The 17,838-nt window shown below is 40.5% G+C and overlaps 1 protein-coding gene across 1 annotated transcript in view; it reads right to left on the reverse strand.

The window, feature by feature from the left end:
* Positions 1–5,452: 5,452 nt before the first annotated feature.
* Actr3 (actin related protein 3) overlaps positions 5,453–17,838 on the reverse strand; it is a 43,605-nt gene continuing 31,219 nt past the window's right edge. The window contains exons 8-12 of the mRNA XM_060371778.1: positions 17,462–17,635; positions 9,792–9,884; positions 9,464–9,589; positions 7,605–7,688; positions 5,453–6,637 (exon numbers count right to left, since the gene is read on the reverse strand). Of these exons, the coding sequence (XP_060227761.1) occupies positions 6,542–6,637; positions 7,605–7,688; positions 9,464–9,589; positions 9,792–9,884; positions 17,462–17,635 (573 nt within the window). The 3' untranslated portion in view covers positions 5,453–6,541. The remainder of the gene's footprint in view (positions 6,638–7,604; positions 7,689–9,463; positions 9,590–9,791; positions 9,885–17,461; positions 17,636–17,838) is intronic.

Consider the following 17,838-nt stretch of genomic DNA (forward strand, 5'->3'; position numbering starts at 1 on the left):
TCAGTGGATAAGGGACTTGTCCAAGTACCAGGAAGCCTGCTGAGTTTTAGGAGCACGTATGTCACAGTGAACACAAAGAGGTCAGAGGCCAGCCTGTAAGAGTCAGTTATCTTCTTCCACTTCTTCATGGGTTTAAAGCTTGAATTCAAGTCTTTGAGCTTGCTCAGCAAGGGCCTTTACCTGCTGAGAATATTGCCAGCAGCACTTTTATTTTTTATTTTTTCCTTTTTCAAACAAGGTGTCTCAATGAATCTGGAGTTCACTGGCTACACTGGCTGAGCAGCAAACCCTTGGATCATCCTGTCTGCCTTCCCAGGCTGGGATTTACAGACATGCACTGAATGCCCAGCTTTAGCCTGTGTGCTGAGGATCAGATGGGTCTTCGCGCTTGCATGGCAAGCACTGGCCTACTGAGCCAGTCCCTGAAACATCGTTCCTTGATAATGAATAGCTCATTTCATAGTGAAAACCAAAGTAGTAGATGAATAACTACAAACACACAAAAGATTGAAAAACAAATTAAGTTGGGATGAATAATAGCTTATTCTCTTCTGTACATTTTCAACTGCAGATGCCAGTGTCTTCTTGGCATGTGATCTGATGGTTTACAACCTCCGTAGTTCACCTATGAAGATGCTACCCGGTGAGGCTCATAAACACTAAGCACACACCATGACAAACCTGTCTATTGACATTGAGGTGGCTGCAGACAGTGGAGCTATGAAAAGCTTGGACTACGCAGGGTCTCACTGCCTAAGGGTGACGTGTGCTTCATCAGGCAGACATGGGGCTGTGACGAAAAGCCCGCCACACAGCATGTTACCTTCCATGCCGGAGACAGTGCCAAGGAAGTAACAAAACAAATGCTTCTTGGGGCCAATACCGGAAGTATTTATTGAACCTCTCTCTGCTCTATGTCCAACGCTGGCCAAGACCCAGGCAAAAACTAAGTGATGGATATTCCTTTGCAGGAGAAACCATTGAAAGTGGAAAACAGGTTTCAGGATAGGGAAAGCAAATATATATGTGTCTCTGTGTGTGTGTGTTGTATGTATTTATATACGTATATAATATATGTCATGCTACACACACATATATATACAAGTATATTTAATGCTAAATTGAGAATTACCAAAATAAAAAATTAATTTATCTCACATGTGCAATTATCAAATACTTTTTAAAAAAAATAGTGGTTATTAATGCAAATTACTCCTTGAAGTACTTCCAAAGGTGTAGATAAGGGACTGGGGCGATGACTCAGCACTTAAAAGCACGCACAGCTCTTCTTGTGGGGGTGAGAGTCTGAATCCAAATCCAGAAAGCAGCAGCAGTAGTTCAAGGGCATCAAAGCGCGCACATCATGCCCAGAAAACTCAAGGTTAGAGAGCCGCCACAAGCGCTCACTCCACCACAGGGAAGGCAACCGCCGCAAACGGAACTAACGACTAACAGGCTTTCATTGGGCGTTCTCTCAGCAAAACTATTCTTTATACAAAGGTGAGCTTTTTAAAATTAATTTTAAAATTATGTATTGGATATGGCACGTGTGTGCCTCAGGACTTCTTCGGGGCCTAGTTCTCCCCTTCTGCCTCGTTCTGAGGAAGGGCCTCTCGCTGATGCAGCTTCCTCAGGCCGGCTGGCCTGTGAGCGTCTCCGTTCCTGACTAGATGCAGGGAGCCGAGTGGGCGGTTCACATCCCGCAGGCAGTCGCTTGTTGTTAACGTGGGTTCTGGAGACCATACTAAAATCATCAGGCCTTCACTCGAGCACTTAACCACAGAGCCTTCTCTCCAGCCAACAAGGCTGGTTTTTAAAAGGAAACAGAGCCGCACACATGGTTTTCTCCGTAAACCCCACTTATGGAAAAGAACACTTTCAAACCCGCATCTCTCATCTTCTTTTTGTGGGTGGGGATAATCAGGGCTTTTCCTGTCTTAGCCTATCCTAAGCATACGGCTCTGTATCCCACTCAATACTCTTTATTGCTTAAATGTGTATTTAAACATTTCAGCTTTAATATGTCGGCGTTAAACAATCACAATCATTATAGAGAGCATAAAGAAACCATTCGGAAAGAACGCTGTGCTTAACCCCACAGTGGCCTGCAAGCAAAGGCCCTTTGTGTCTCAGAACAAACAAAGTGTATTAATATTAACTCACTGCAATGGGTTGTTTGTGTTAGTCTGCGGGGCCTAAATCAGAACAGAGCACAAAAGACAGCTATTCACAGAGCTCACACGTAGCACTGGAATGTGTACTTCATAATTCTGAGTAGGATAAGATTTTGTGGGCGCAGTAAACACTAGTTATCAAAAGTTACAGAAAAACATTCTTTTAAAAATCATGTGTGTTTGAGTGCTTCTCTACCACAGTGTACATTAGGTTATAGGAGTTGGATCTCTTCTTCAAATGAGGGTCTGAATTCAGGTCACCAGGACAAGAGCCTTTTTTACTAGATGAGCCATCTTGATGGTCCTAAATAGAAAACATGCTTGCTCTGGAGCAGGTAAAATGTACAGATCTTGCAGACCAGTTTGGCCCCTAGCCCATTACACAACTTCGAACCGCCTTTAACACCAGCCACGGCTCTGACACCCTCTTCTGGCTTCTATGGACACACAGACAGACAAAGATTATATATATGTAAATTTGAGGATAAGATTCTTAACAATCTTTAAGTCTCAGATGTAAAAAACAGATTACTTTGTTCACTATTGTGTATCCAATATCTCAGAGTGTTACCGAAGACATTCCAAGTGCTAACCAATAAATCTCACTGTATATGTAACAGCCTAAGGGGCACTTCCATTTTCTCTGAAATTATGATTGAAAATGTATCCTTTCGGTGAGAAGAAATATTATTCTGGTAACTGGGATTTCACTTGATTTTGGTTTGCAGCATAAAAAACAGCAGAGGCTGGCAGATGAGAGGACTAAGCTCAGCAGCTCTCAGATGGGAGAACAAGCTCAGCAGCTGTCAGATGGGAAGACACACTCAGCAGCCATAGCTGCCACTCCTGCCTCCTGACATACACTGTGAAAAAAGTAGTTTCTTATGAAACAGGTTGGAGACAATAGCTACCCCAATGTAAATAGCAGAATCCAAGCTAGAGAAGTAGTCCCGTGGGTAAGGGTGCTTGGCATCCAACCTGCGTTGGAATCCCTAGAACTCACATAGAACCAGATGTGGTGGTATATCGGAACCTTCAGCACTCATTTGGAGAGACAGGAAGTGGAGACCAGGGAGTCTGTGGAAGCTCCTGGGCCAGCCTGGAGTGGCAAACCATAACAGTCTCAAGGAAGGTAGAGGGTGAGGACTAACATTTGAGGTTGTCCTATGACCCACACATGTGCACAAAGACACACACGTACAGACCCTTGCACGGGCACTCCCAGAATCAGACACATAAGACATGTACACACAGACATGTATAATTATATACACAAAAAGATGAAAACTAAAGAATACCGGAATCCTAACAGTTGAATGAAAAAGCAACAGGGCGTAAGAATTCCTTTAGTTAAGAAAAAGGTACTTAAATCCATTTATGCATGCTTCCTGTGCCCCAAGGAATGCCAACTCCAATTTTATGAGAAGTACCTACAAAAGGGTGCTGCTCAGACCTGACGAAGGGCTGTCTGCGGTGGTTCAGTGTCCACCACCATGATAAAACTCAGAATCACCTGTGACACTGCCTCTGAAGCAGGCACCTGAACTTGCCTTCCTTTTTCCTGACTGAACAGGACATGACCAGCTTCTTCAGGTTTCCGCCGCCTTGACTTCCCTGCAACTGCACCATCGAACTGTGAGCTGAGTACACCCTTCCTTCCTTCCTTCCTTCCTTCCTTCCTTCCTTCCTTCCTTCCTTCCTTCCTTCCTTCAACTGTTTTTGCCAGGGCATTTTATGACTTTAACAGGAAATGAAGACATGAGCTGTTTTCAACCACTCATCTTGAAAAAGATAATTGTTCAGATGAATTTTAAGCAAAGTAGCAAATATGTGACTTTCTAAGAACAGATATAACCCAGAGATTTTTCTTTTTTAAATAGGCTCGAAAGTGATGCAACAGAGACAGCAACTTCTGAACATGGCTGATCTACTATAAGCTCTAAGCTCAGAACAAAATGCTTCCTAGTCTTCATGCACAAAGCTGGACCACAGCAGGGAGTCAAATACGCCTGTGGGAGCTGGGGGGATGGCTTGGTGAGTAAAAGCACCCATGGAAATGCTGGGCACAGTGATATATCTGTGACCCCCACCTCGAAGGGCAGAGTGGAGACAGAAGAACCATTAGGTCTTGCTGGCTTCCAGCCTAGCTAGGAAAGAGAACCTGGGCCCCCCGGTTCAGGGAGAGACCAGAAGTGATCAGTGGCCACCTGCCTCCTGGCATTCCTGCATGCATACAGGTACAGGTGTTCATACAGACACACACAAGATAAACATTAATCATGGTGCAGCTTACTCCTCCAAAGGCCAAAACGCATACTAGGAAACACACAAGCAGAGGCCAGGTGTTCCTGTGTCTTCTAACAAGTGTAGGCCTAAAGTTTATATCAAGTTTTCTCAGAAAAAGTTAAGACATGATTTTCAAACGTCTTTCTAGATTATCATTTCCCCTCCTGGAGAGTATATATGTAATTGTAAAGTTTTATTCTTTTATACATGTGAGTGGACTGCCTGGATATATGTATGTGTACCCCTGCATGTGTCTGCCTGTTGCCCACAAAGGCCAAAAAAGAGGCCGCTGGGTTCCCTAGACCTGGAGTTACAGGCATTTGGCCGCCAGGTGTGCATGCTGGAAACTACAGAGGTGTGTGCTGTAAGAGTACCAGTGCTAAGCAGGGAGTCGCCTCTTCAGCTGTGTAGCTGATCCTTTTATGTCAAGTACATACTGTTGGGCCAGAAGATGACACAGTAACTGCTATCAACAATGAAAACACCAGAGGGCAAGGGTAAGGAAGAAACTCAGTGTCATACTTTCATAACATGATCAGGAAACTCAGGATTCAACTTTCTCATGGCCTGTCATTCCCAGGTAAATAATAAAATCCTAAATATCCAGACACATTACATATAAAAATTAATGTTCAGCCTCCAACTCTGTCTCTGTAGATTTATTACAACAAACCTAAAAGCATTTTAAGGGTTTGGAATGGAGGCATTCCTAATTCTGTTCTGTTCTTTGTATAATGGTGTTACTCCTGATACTGCTGTTTTAAGTGTGTCAAGATTATAAAACATATCACATTTGGTGCTCTATAAACAACTGGTAAAATATTATGTTCGCAAGAAATTCTCTAACACACACACACACACACACACACACACACACACACATACACCAGAGAGTTCAACAAATCCCACTGTTTCTGCAGAAACAAAAATCATATCAAACATGTAAACAGCCAGTTGTAGTGCACTGCATGAAGAAAAACCATCAGAAAGGGTAATTCAATTTTAATTTATTGTCATCACTTTTCTTCATGATCCAGATATTTTAAAATGCAAAGAAAACGAACTTTTCATGATATGTCAGGGACTGGCACTAAAAAAAAATTCAGACTGCAAATGAGTTATACAAATGAAAATATCAAATGGAGATCCAGTTATCAAAATGAAAGCACTCAACATATTAAAAGTTCACAATTATTTGTACAGAGCACATAAAAAAGTCAGCTTGCTATCCAACCGCTGTGCTTTTTAAAGAGCTACTGCAGAATTTGAAGAAAATAGACGTATTAGTTAACTTATAAAGAGATCAAAGAGCCTGAAACAAGTAGTAAAAAGAAAATTTTGCCTTTATTAGAATGGCATTAGGCTTTAAATATGCCAATTTTGGTAATCACATTATTGTTTTAATAAGAAATGACTCTACAGAATTGCAATACTGGTCCAACAGTCTTGTCTTTTTCTTTTAAAGCAAGAAACAGAATGTGAGTAACCGGAAAGCAGGGCAGGCATCGGCTAACCCAGGAGACTAGCTTCTTAGATCCAAAGCGTTTGCAGAGAACCGTTGGTGGGCTGGGGAGGGGTGGAGCAGCTCGAGATAACTGGAACCCAGAGTGTGCACCAAGTCCCATGAGGCTGCTTGTTGAATTCATTTTTTCCTTGGTCACATTGTTTCCCTCCAATACTACAGTTTTTCTTTTACTTTTTTTCCTCAAAGTATAAAAAAGTATGAAATATAAACAAACTCCGGCATTGCCCACTCAGCAGTGCCCAGTCAGGCATTACAGAGCTCTCTACACACCCACAGAGCCCAGCACATTGGGTAAGTCAATAATATACAAAATATCAGGGCACAGAAAGAACTAAAACCCATTTCTCTTTTGATACACATAAGATTCAAATATTCAACCTAAAGGAAAACAATCATCTTGGCTCTCTTCTACATCTGCATGTTGACACACTCATTAAATATTCCTGTATGATCATGTTTGGTAAAAACCTCAGAACCATCCATTCAGACAAAAACAGGTCATCAGAAAGATTATCTTGTTTCCATTTCCTTAACCCCAATAAACAAGAAGCCAACTTTAGGACATGACTCCAAACACTGGATTGTGACGACAAATGCTAGGTCCAATTTCTTCATAATCCTTTTTGGTGTGGCATACTTGGTAGAACTCGGGCTGCAAACAAAACAAAACATTTTTAAAGGTCAAATTCCCCTATCTTCCAATGTTTTGTAAAAGAGATGCTTTAAAACAGGCATTGAATATACAATATTTTTCAGTCTCCTCATGGCTTTTCAACAAAGCTTAGAACTCCAGAACTCATGATTAAATCTACGATAGCTAAATCTGTCAGAACTACAGAGCCACTGATTCACATCCCATCGTCACCCCCAACCTGTCTCTGCTGGGTGTGACATGCAGTCTGTTGTACTGGGCTTTCCCACTTGGTGCCTGAGAAAGCAGGAACCAAGACTGTACTGAGGCATGACCGCAGCCCTCCTTCCACCTGCTGCAGAACTACATTCTACAGAGCAATTACACACGAACCTTGATAATGTAGCATACCTCAAGAGGACTAAGATTAAGAAAACAACTTTTCTCTAATTTAAATCGTTTTATATCCAATGTTGTAAACTAGCAATTTATATTAAAAAAAAAACTCTTTAATAGCTCATACCCTAACCCAACAGCACAAATATTTACTAAATTAATGACATTACAACACATTCTAAGGGAGCTTTCAAGATGCTTTGGTCTGGAAAAAGATTCTAGAACAATTCTCTTTATTCATTTTCAAACATTATACTTGCTACGCAATGAAAGCTAATGTTTACATTAATTTTTTAAAGATATTTAAACAAAAATACCACTAACTTTCTGGTGAGTATTACTTCTACACAATTAAAAGAATTTTCCCTATGATAAATGTTAAGATACGGTATAATAAACTCACTCCGAAGCATGTGTGTATGTGTGGTGTGTAACACACACACACACACTGTCTAGCAGGAAAAAGGTAAAAAGAACATTAAAGTGAAATGATTTCCAATTTTAAAAATACTATGTGCATACATTTACAAAAACTTTTTAAGTTCCTTATCTTCTACCTAAATGGTAAAAGTTTACAAGTAAATTGACGTACCGTGGAAGCCAGCATTGACCCTCCAAACCAGACTGCATACCGCTGCATGTGGTGCGTAATGACTTGTACATCAATAGGCTTGGGCTAAAAAGTGACACAGTAACATTTCAACTGTAAATTCAAGGAACAATTTTGCGTTCATTTAAGCTTAAATGTGCATACATGAAATAATTTGTAAATAACTTTGTAATTAAGTCCAAGTAACATGAATCAGGAACTGTGATTATCTACAGAGTGGAGGCACTAAGGAAGCAGGATAGAACAGCAGGTTGGAGAGGACCACACTTTACAGTGTACACACCACAGCACAGCTATTTAGAGAAGCTTCCCTATTTTATACAGCTCTACCACAAAGGAGCTGAAAAGCTCCAGACACAATGGTATGTGCTTAAAGAAACACAAATGCCATTATGTGCTTTGATCTTACAACTTGCATACATGTATCGAATTATCACACTGTACTACATATACATGTATAATTAAATAATAAACATGCAATCAGATACATAAAAGGAGACACGAATGAAGCAAAACCAGGGCAAACAGAAACATTAACTAACTATACTTTTGGCAACTACCTTAGCCACAACTATTTCAAGAAAACAGTAACATAGGCTAAAACTGTTGATTGAAAGTTTGATGAAGAACAGGATAGCTACACAGCCTGAAAAGCCTCTTCTAAGGTTCTATACATGTAAATGCAAAATTAACAGCTACACAGGAGAAGCCTGGCAGGCACCCCTCCACCAAGTGATTAAAGGTAATAGGTGGGACAGTTCATATCATGCATCCTCCAATAAAATGGACAAGATAGCACTTCTGTGATGTGACTGCCAAAGCACAAACTACACCCACCGAGAACACCAAACAAACCCAAAGCAAGACAAAGTGTAGAAAACAAACAGCCTGTATTATTTATATATGTTAAGGATAGAAAACACTGAGTAAACCTCTGCTTCCTAGAGGCCCCTAACTGGAGGTGTGGGGCCATCAGGATGGGTCAATGGTAAAAGGCATTTGTTATCAATTCAAGTTTGCCCCCAGGACAGACAAGGTAGAGGGATGAATCCAACTCATGCAAGTTATCCTCTAATCCCTACATGGTGAATGCAACCACTCATGCACGCAAGTACACACACCAAATAGATGTCCAAAAAAAAAAAAAAAGGAATATATGTGCTTTGGCTAGATAATATGCCATAGTTTTTGGTTTTCTTTTAATTTTATTCTATTTTCTTTTTGCTAGGCAGGTCATACTTGAATCAACGGGTAAAATCTGCTTCAGGTCAACAGCCACACCGGTGTTTAATTCATGCATGAATTCCCAAAACCCACAACTTAAACTCTTCTTTAAAATTTAATTATTTTTGTGTATGGATAGTGTGTGTGTGCACGCGCTAAAGAGGCTAGAGAAAAACACTGTGTGTTTGTTTTCTCCTTTTACTTTTCCTTGGGTTCCAGGAATCAAACTCAAGTTACTGGGCTTTCAACAGGCATCTGTACCATCCAGGCTATCTCAACAGGCCCTGCTACACAGTTTAAAACTATGCTTGTGAAGCACAAGGCAACCTTTCATACAAAGGAGAAGCATATGTGTGTGTTTGAATTCGTTGGTTGAGGAGGAAATCAAACATAAAAAACTATTGCATAAGCAGTCTGCCTGAGCTGTGAGGTCATGTGATTACTCCACAGAGCTCAGAAGATGGAAGTACCAAATGACAGACAGTTCGCACATTCCAGTAGTACACCTGGGTAAGCTTGTCATATGATCCTAAGGGAGAAGCTGGCAAGCATTCCTGTGCAGACAGCAATAACAAAGGGGCCTTCAACCTTCTCCAGCAACAGTTGAGAAGACCAACCTTCAATCTACCACCGCTTAGCTCCTCGCTTAACTTCAGCCTGGCATCTACAGTTCTTTTCAAATCTCTCTGCAAGCGACGTCCAAAGTCCCTGAACATTGTTGAACCACCAGAGAGGACAATGTTCTGTGTGGGTAGAAAAAAACAAAACAATTATTACCTTTATTTTAAGAGAGAAACAATCTAAAGACAAATATACAAGAATTCAATTGTCCTTTCTAAGATATGATTCTCTAATATTCAACAATGAACAAAAGGAAAGGTTTTTAAATTTATTAAATATTATGAAAGAAAACTTAAAACTCCACTTTTTATTATAAACACTAACCTTGTAGAGAGGACGCCGGACATCAATAGGGCAATTCTGAATGACTTCATCTACAACTTCTGAGATAGGCTGTGTAAAATCTGGATTAGCAAACTGAAAAACAAGTAAATTTTATACATGATATGTAAGATTGTTATTAACTTGAATATTACCGTAACAAAATGTTGATGTATCCAGCTCAGGAGTGAAAGGACCCTGGTGGTCAACAGACTAAGGCTACTGAGGATCGAAATCAGGCAAGATTAAAATAAAATAACAAACCTGCTGGGCATGAGGGCACATGCCTTTGATCCTAGCACTCCTGTGGGAGAGGTAAGCAAATCTTAAGAGTTTAAAGCCAGCCTGGTGTACAAAGCAAGTTCCAGGACAACCAGAAAAACACTGTCTCAAAAAAGCAATACAAAATCACCACCACCAAAAACAAAAAGCCTACTATGAGGCAGCAGACATGGTAGCAAGAACTTCTGTAATACATACAACACATCAAAATTACCCCCTGGAAAACAATCTGTCAACAGCTAACAGAGATTCAAAAGCATACACCAGTGGCTGTGCTTCTTCAAAGGTCCCCAGAGGGAACTCTGACTTGTGCCCTTTATGTAAACAGATTCTCCACAGCAAAGAAGAGCTAAAGAGATGGCTCAACAATATAAGGTGCTTGCTGCTCTTGCAGAACACCTGGGATCTGCTTCCAAAACCCCCATAGTGGCTCTCCTCTAATTCCAGTTCTAAGGAGCCAAGGCCCTCTTCTGAACTCCACAGGCAAGAGATATACATGCTACAAAACACTCACACCATGACATTTTGAAAACATATAAAGAGGTAAAAAGAACAGCCCACCAGTAAGGGGAAATAGATGCCATACACCCTATTGTTGGATTCTGCGTCTACACACTTGCCGACGTAAACAGACTTGCAACCCTCATGTCGACACAGACAGAGCAGCAGCAGTTTCGGTGCAAGTGGTTAAAACTGAACAGGTAAGCTGTCTTGACCAGATAATACAACAACACTTTTGTCTTGTTAACTGTCACACTGTAAAAATACATCCCTTTCACAGTCATTTAGTGTCTTTTTTTTTTTTTTTACCTCCCGCTATGGCTGGTGATCTTGATGTTTAGATCACCATCTGAGGCACAGTGCTCAAGTGTAGTCCACAGGTGTCTACAAATTAGGCTACAGTCTATGCCCTACCAACAAACTGTCAGTTAGGCAGCTTCCTTCAGATATAGACAGTGGTAAGAATGGCGATTAGCGCAAACAGAAGTACACATAGGCCAGATGTATGCACAGATAGGATGATAAGCACATAACAAGGGGCTAGCAGAAAGCTAACCTTTTTCTTCCCTTAGGAGTTATAGTTCAGTATTCAGTACTTTATAATTTTCTCAAGAACTTTATCAACAGATGAAGAACAAAGAGTAAGTGATGTAGTCAACATCATAGCCAAAGTAAAGCAATTTCTAATCTGTGATGCTCAAAAGCAAATCCACATGCCACATGTTTTAACTGGGAAGTAGACCCCGACATTGCATTACAGGGACATGAAAACCAGAGCTCAGTTCAGCTAGCTCTACATATCATTTAAAGACAAGCTCACATGCAGGTAAAAGCTGACTGACTGAAAGAAACCAAAAACTGTCCACGATGACATTCGTGACTACAGGCATTTAGACTGCAAACACTCTAAAGAGCTTTAGTGAATCTGGCACTGATTTTAGTTAACAAAACAAAACAAAAAACAAACAAACAAACAAAAAAAAAACTTAAATTTCCCAAATCTAAAAAGAAAGTATCAACATTTGACAGGAAAAAAAAATCTATATTATACTGATTTCTACTAAATCCTTCCACTGTTAAGACAGAACTAGTAAGGTCTCCTCGTTGCCCTTTAATATTTACCTAAAATGGCCACATGCACACACCCCTGTGTATACTTTATTAATCTTTCCCATAACCTTGCTCATCTTATCTGCGATACTGTCAACAAAAGGCCAGAGCAGGCCTTTATTGTGTTCATCCCTCTGCATCCTTTGCACAGTAGTCACTCTCCTTGCTTCTCATTTTACTGACCCACGTTCTTGCTAGGCCAAGAAGCCTAGGCTAGCCTACAACTTTCCGTAATCCTTCTACCTTAATGTACTACTGAGTGTTAGGATTATAGGTATGTGCCAATACTTCCAGTTTTTAGTTTTTAATCAGAAATGCACAAAAGCAAAATTTTACAAAACCTTTAAATGCTCCTATATGCTATATCCACCACAGAAATTGATGCAGGAAGAGATGAAGTTGAACTTGGACCTATCTATTGCAATGCAGAACCTCCAAATGATAATTAGAATAGTGGCAAGTGGTTAGGGGTATGTGATGCTCTTGCAGAGAGGACCTGAGTTCAATTCCAGGCCCTATGCTGGGCATCTCACAACTGCCAGTAACTAGCTCCAGGAAGATTCAACCTCCAGAAGATCCAACTCTGGCCTTGGCAGGTACCTGTATTCAAGTGTACCCACACACATCCATAAATAGTTTTTAAAATTAAATACTGGAGTTGGAGAGAGAGCTCAGCAATTAAAGAGGACTGGCTATTCTTCCAAAGGAAACCCAGCATCCATATGCATGGCCAGTCAGAACCATCCATGACTCCAGGTTTAGATCAATGGCCTCTTCTAGTCTCTGTGGGCACTAAGCAGACTTGCATTCAAGCAAAACACCCATATACATAAATAACAAGTAATTAAGAAAAAAGAAAATCAGATTAATATACAATAAAGCAGCAAGAAGCGAATATTTTATGAGGGAAGTCAAAACAGTGTTAGGCAGGTTAATAAAAATTTTTATACAATTACTCTAAATTCCTCAAGACTTTAATAAACCCAACAGCAGCTCCCCAAAACTAATACTCTGCCTTTTTTTCAGCTTTGTTCTGGGACTCAGGTCTTAGCAGCACACAGCCATTGAGAATGTTCTGAGACCTTTTTTTTTCCATAGAATGTAATTTATTAGTGGCCCAGTGACAGAAAAATGACTTGGATGGCATAAAACCCAGTAGACTTCTCAAAATTAGGGTTAGAAAAAACAGGCTTATTAAAGGATCAGAACCAAAATGACTTCATCCAAGCAGGACACATAGGAATGTACATCATTTATTAAACGAGGATTATTCGGATGGACTGAAGATATCAAATAAATATAACATCCCATATCTTTTTTATACTTAGAAATATATTCATAAATGTAGAGCATAAAGTGGCTCAACCACTCTGGAAATCAATCTGGCGCTTTCTCAGACAACTGGGAATAGCGCTTCCTCAAGATCCAGCCATACCACTCCTAGGCATATATCCAAAAGAGGCTCAAGTACACAAAAAGGGCATTTGCTCAACCATGTTTGTAGCAGCTTTATTTGTAATAGCCAGAAGCTGGAAACAGCCCAGATGCTCCTCAACTGAAGAATGGATGCAGAAATTGTGGTACATCTACACAATGGAATATTACTCAGCAATGAAAAGGAAATCATGAAATTTGCAGGTAAATGGAGGGATCTGGAAAGGATCATCCTGAGTGAGTTGTCCCAGAAGCAAAAAGACACACATGATATATACTCACTCATATAGACATACAACATAGGACAAACCCACTAAATCTGTGCATCTAAAGAAACTAAGCAAGAGAGAGGACCCTAACTAAAATGTCCAATCCCCATCCGGAAAGGCAAAGAGGATGGACATCAGAAGAAAAGAAAACAGGAAACAACCTAGGAACCTACCACAGAGGGCCTCTGAAAGCCTCTGCCCTGCAGACTATCAATGCAGATGCTGAGCCTGATGGGCAACTGTTGGGCAGAGTGAAGGAAATTTTATGTAAGAACTGGGAAATAGTAAGAGCTGGAGAGGACAGGGTCTCCACAAGGAGAGCAACAGAACCAGAAAATTTGAACATAGGGAATTTCCTAGAGACTCATACTCCAACCAAGGACTATTCATAGAGATAACCCAGAACCCCTGCACAGATGTAGCCCAGGGCAGTTCAGAGTCCAATTGGGTTACATAGTAATGTGAAGAGGGACTGCCTCTGACATAATCTGATTGGCCTGCTCTTTGATCACCTCCCTCTGGGGGGGAGCAGCCTTATCAGGCCACAGTAGAGGACAATGCAGCCACTTTTGATATGAACTGATAGACTAAGATCAGAAAGGAGAGGAGAACCTCCCCTATCAGTGGACTTGGGGAGTGACATGCAAGCAGAGGGAGGAGGGAGGGTGGGATTGGGAGGGGAGGAGGGAGGGGCTTATGGGGGGGATGCAGAATGAATAAAGTGTAATTGATGAAAAATTAAAAAAAAAAATAAAAAAGTTAAAAAAAATAAAAGAAAGAAAGAAAGACCTGGAGGGAACAGGAGCTCCACAAGGAGAGCAACAGAACCAAAAAATCTGGGCACAGGGGTCTTTTCTGAGACTGATACTCCAAAAAAGAACGATGCATGGTGATAACCTTGCATGATAACCCTGCACAGATGTAGCCCATTGCAGCTCAGTGTCCAAGAGGGTTCACCAGTAATAGGAACAGGGACTATCTCTGACATGAACTCAGGCGCTGGCTCTTTGATCACCTCCCCCTGGGGGTGGGTGGGCAGCCTTACCAGTCCACAGAGGAAGACATTGAAGCCAGTCCTGATGAGACCTGATAGACTACGGTCAGATGAAAGAGGAGGAGGACCTCCTCTATCATTGGATTGTGGGAGCGGCATAGGAGAATAATAGGGAGGCAGAGTGGTATTGGGAAGGATTGGGGGAGAAGGCTACAGCTGGGATACAAAGTGAATAAACTGTAATTAATAAAAATAAAAATTTAAAAAAAAATTTTTTTTCAAAGTGCCAAATGCATTTCTTCTAAAAGAAACCAGTTCTAATATTTGTGGTGAACTTAGCAGCTCAAAAACAAACTTTCAACAGGACGTCTGTATCACACCCCTTTCTCAAAGCTTAATGGTCTACGGTAGAAAGAGGAGGCTGAAAGAACTTAGGAGCCAGACGTGGTAGCTAACTCCAAGCAGACAGTGTGTTCTAGACACTACAGGAATAACACACATACAAACTCAGAGAGGCCGTGAAGCACACACACAAGACTCTCACAAGCTCAAACGGGACAAAACTGCAGCACTGAGAAGGGTACAGAAACTCCTACCCTCCCCTCAGGGAGAAACTATTTGCAAGTGATACCTGCTAGGAAAATCAGTTTCTCTAATGGAGTGTCCCTGGGTCGCTATTCCAGGACAGGCCCCATGCCCAGGAACCAACACAAAACTGACCCCAGACTTCCAGGTTTTACTGTAAATCTTGTGTTTTACCTTTTGTCTTAGTGGAATTGTTTGTTTGTTTGTGTGTTTTTTTAAGGAGAGAGCAGAGAGGGGAGGGGAGGGAAGAGAAAAACAGAAGACTCTAGCAAGAAGTTGGGAAGATAGAGAGCTGGCGGGGGGGGGGGGGGAGGAATGACCTGGAAAGAGTTGCAGGAGGGGAAAAGTATGATCAAAATATATTGTATAATAATGTTAATAAAAAATTATCTTTCATCTATCTTATTTTTAGTGTTCAAATCTTAGATAGGTTAAATAATCATTCATGTAGTCCAAATTAAAAAAGAAAAAGGAATGACAGGAAAACTAGAACAAAGAAGTATCTGTATAAGGAATCTTAAACTTCACTTGGGAAGTGACACGCTTTCTACTACATACACACACACACACACACACACACACACACACACGAGCACACAGAAATGGTGAACTAACAAGATACACTTATCTAATTTTTCTCTCCCCAAACTAAAACTACTGGTAAAAATAATTTTTAAATGCAAAAATCTAAAACAACACAGAGACAACACAAAATAAAGACTATGCAGACCCTCCTCTATGCCAAGTCACCAGTAACATCAAACAAGAACGAAGCTGTTCTGTAATAATGACCTTCCCCACAAAGAACTAACTACAGCTGGGAGCTTGAACATCGAGGCAGGAGGAGGCAAGGACACAGTCTCTCACAGTCAACCACAGTTCTCCATAGGGGCCTGTCAAATGCTTTCTCCACAACAAGATTTGTGCTTAACCTATCCCTAAGAATAGATTCTTCTTCAGAAAACAGCTTCCTGGGCGATCTTTCTCCTCCCCAAAAGTAATGAAAGCGCACACAGGGTTAACGGAAGTCCCCTAAATAGGCACATGGTTCAAGCAGACAGAGGTACTGACTGTAACTTGATTCAAGGTCTAAGGAAGTACCAGGGTACAAAGGGAACACAGAGGGACAATGGAGGAGAGAAGAAGCAGTTATTTTCCCCAGCTCAAAGTTCAAAGTCAATTCAAAAATGCCTAAAACTTGGGAGTAAGGGGGTGCCAAGGCTTCAAATCCCTAGAACTTGGACACTGTTTTTGGTTTGCTTTGCTTTTGAGGGGACAAGAGGTCACACTGTGAAGATCATGGCCTCAAACTCTAGATTCTCTTGCCTTAGCTTCTAGAGTGATGAGGTTACAGAACTCTATGTGCAGCTAAGTAAAGTTTACACAGACACATCTGCCCTGACCTCACTACTGGCTCTGACTGCAACTCCATGTTTCACTTGAAAAAAATCTAAGTTACTCAGATTATAGATTCTTTACATTCTTATCCCTCTCACATCTAAGCAAGTACTAAATTATAAAACCCCCATTTTGCTTCACCTGCTTTCTCTAAGACATAGACACTTACCTGAGAAACTGCCACAAACTCACCTGCTTCCAACCTGATTCACAACACTGTTGTGATACAAACAACCTCTTTTATATTACACATATTTCCATGCTAGATTCCCGTATACTATGAATTTCCTAGCATGTAAGATAAATACCCACCCAACTGCTGGGCTGACTTTATTTGGTTACCTGCTCTAAGAAGTTTCCCTGCTTCTCCCAAACAGACTTTATGTCCATTAGTTAAAGTAACTAACTACTCTTATTTAACTAGCTTTCTTAACCTCTAAACTCAAAAGAATTAGATTAAATAACCTTTCAGCTTTCAATAACCAATGCTTAATTTGAGAGCATGAAAGTCATAGCTAATATTAACTGAAAAAAAAATTAACAAAAATAACTGTTTTTGATGCTGAATAAGAACAGGAGGCACAAACATTAGAATTCTACTAATAAAGTTAAATTACTCATATCAAGTTACCTGAAGAATTTATTATTATTTTAAGATTATCAAAAGCACCTACTTTGTTATTTTAAGACAGTCTCTACATTCCTTAGATTCCACAGATCAAAAACTCTTCTACTAGATATGACAGCAGCTTAAGTCTGCACATAGTCTTTACAGCTGGGGCAAGCATTTTCTGGAGTCTTTCCAAAGGCTTAAGCTGTTACAAACTCTGAAAGGCTTCCCCTGCCTCTGCTCTTCCATGACCTCCTGTTCCCCAAACCATAAAGATTAAAGAGGCAGGATAACAGATAAGGCTGCTTTAACAGAAGCCTGTTCTCAGAGTGGGGTGGGGGGTACAGCAGAAATCATTCATTATGGTGCTGTAGGCCACTAAAGACAGCTTCTTAGATTGATTCTCTCTGAATTTCTTTCGAGTTTCTGCTGAATATTTCAAAGTGATTCTATTTAAAAACAAGCAAAACCACCAACTACCAGGTATTACCTCTGGATGGAAAAAGATCTCCGGTCCCAGGAATCGCTCGTAGCCAACATCAATGGAGAACTCTTTCTTTGAGACCGCGTTGACTCCGGTGTACTGTTTGATCCACTTTGAGCCATCAGTGTCATACTTGTTAAACTCTTTTACTAAATCTGGGCAGACATAACTATAGCGTTCCTTAAAAGCAAATAAAGAAACAAAAGTAATTTTTCTCTCATTTTAGGTAAAAGTTAAAAAAAAAAACAAAAAGATAGTGGATAGTATATCAAACAGAATTGAATAAAAAATTGATTAAATATAATTAGGTAATTTTGATAGGCAAAATTTTAATGCTAGGCTATCATATTGTGTAGTACAAATGAATGGTTTATACATAATGT

The sequence above is a fragment of the Meriones unguiculatus genome, chromosome 18 (assembly GCF_030254825.1).
Source record: "Meriones unguiculatus strain TT.TT164.6M chromosome 18, Bangor_MerUng_6.1, whole genome shotgun sequence".
Classification (NCBI taxonomy): domain Eukaryota; kingdom Metazoa; phylum Chordata; class Mammalia; order Rodentia; family Muridae; genus Meriones; species Meriones unguiculatus.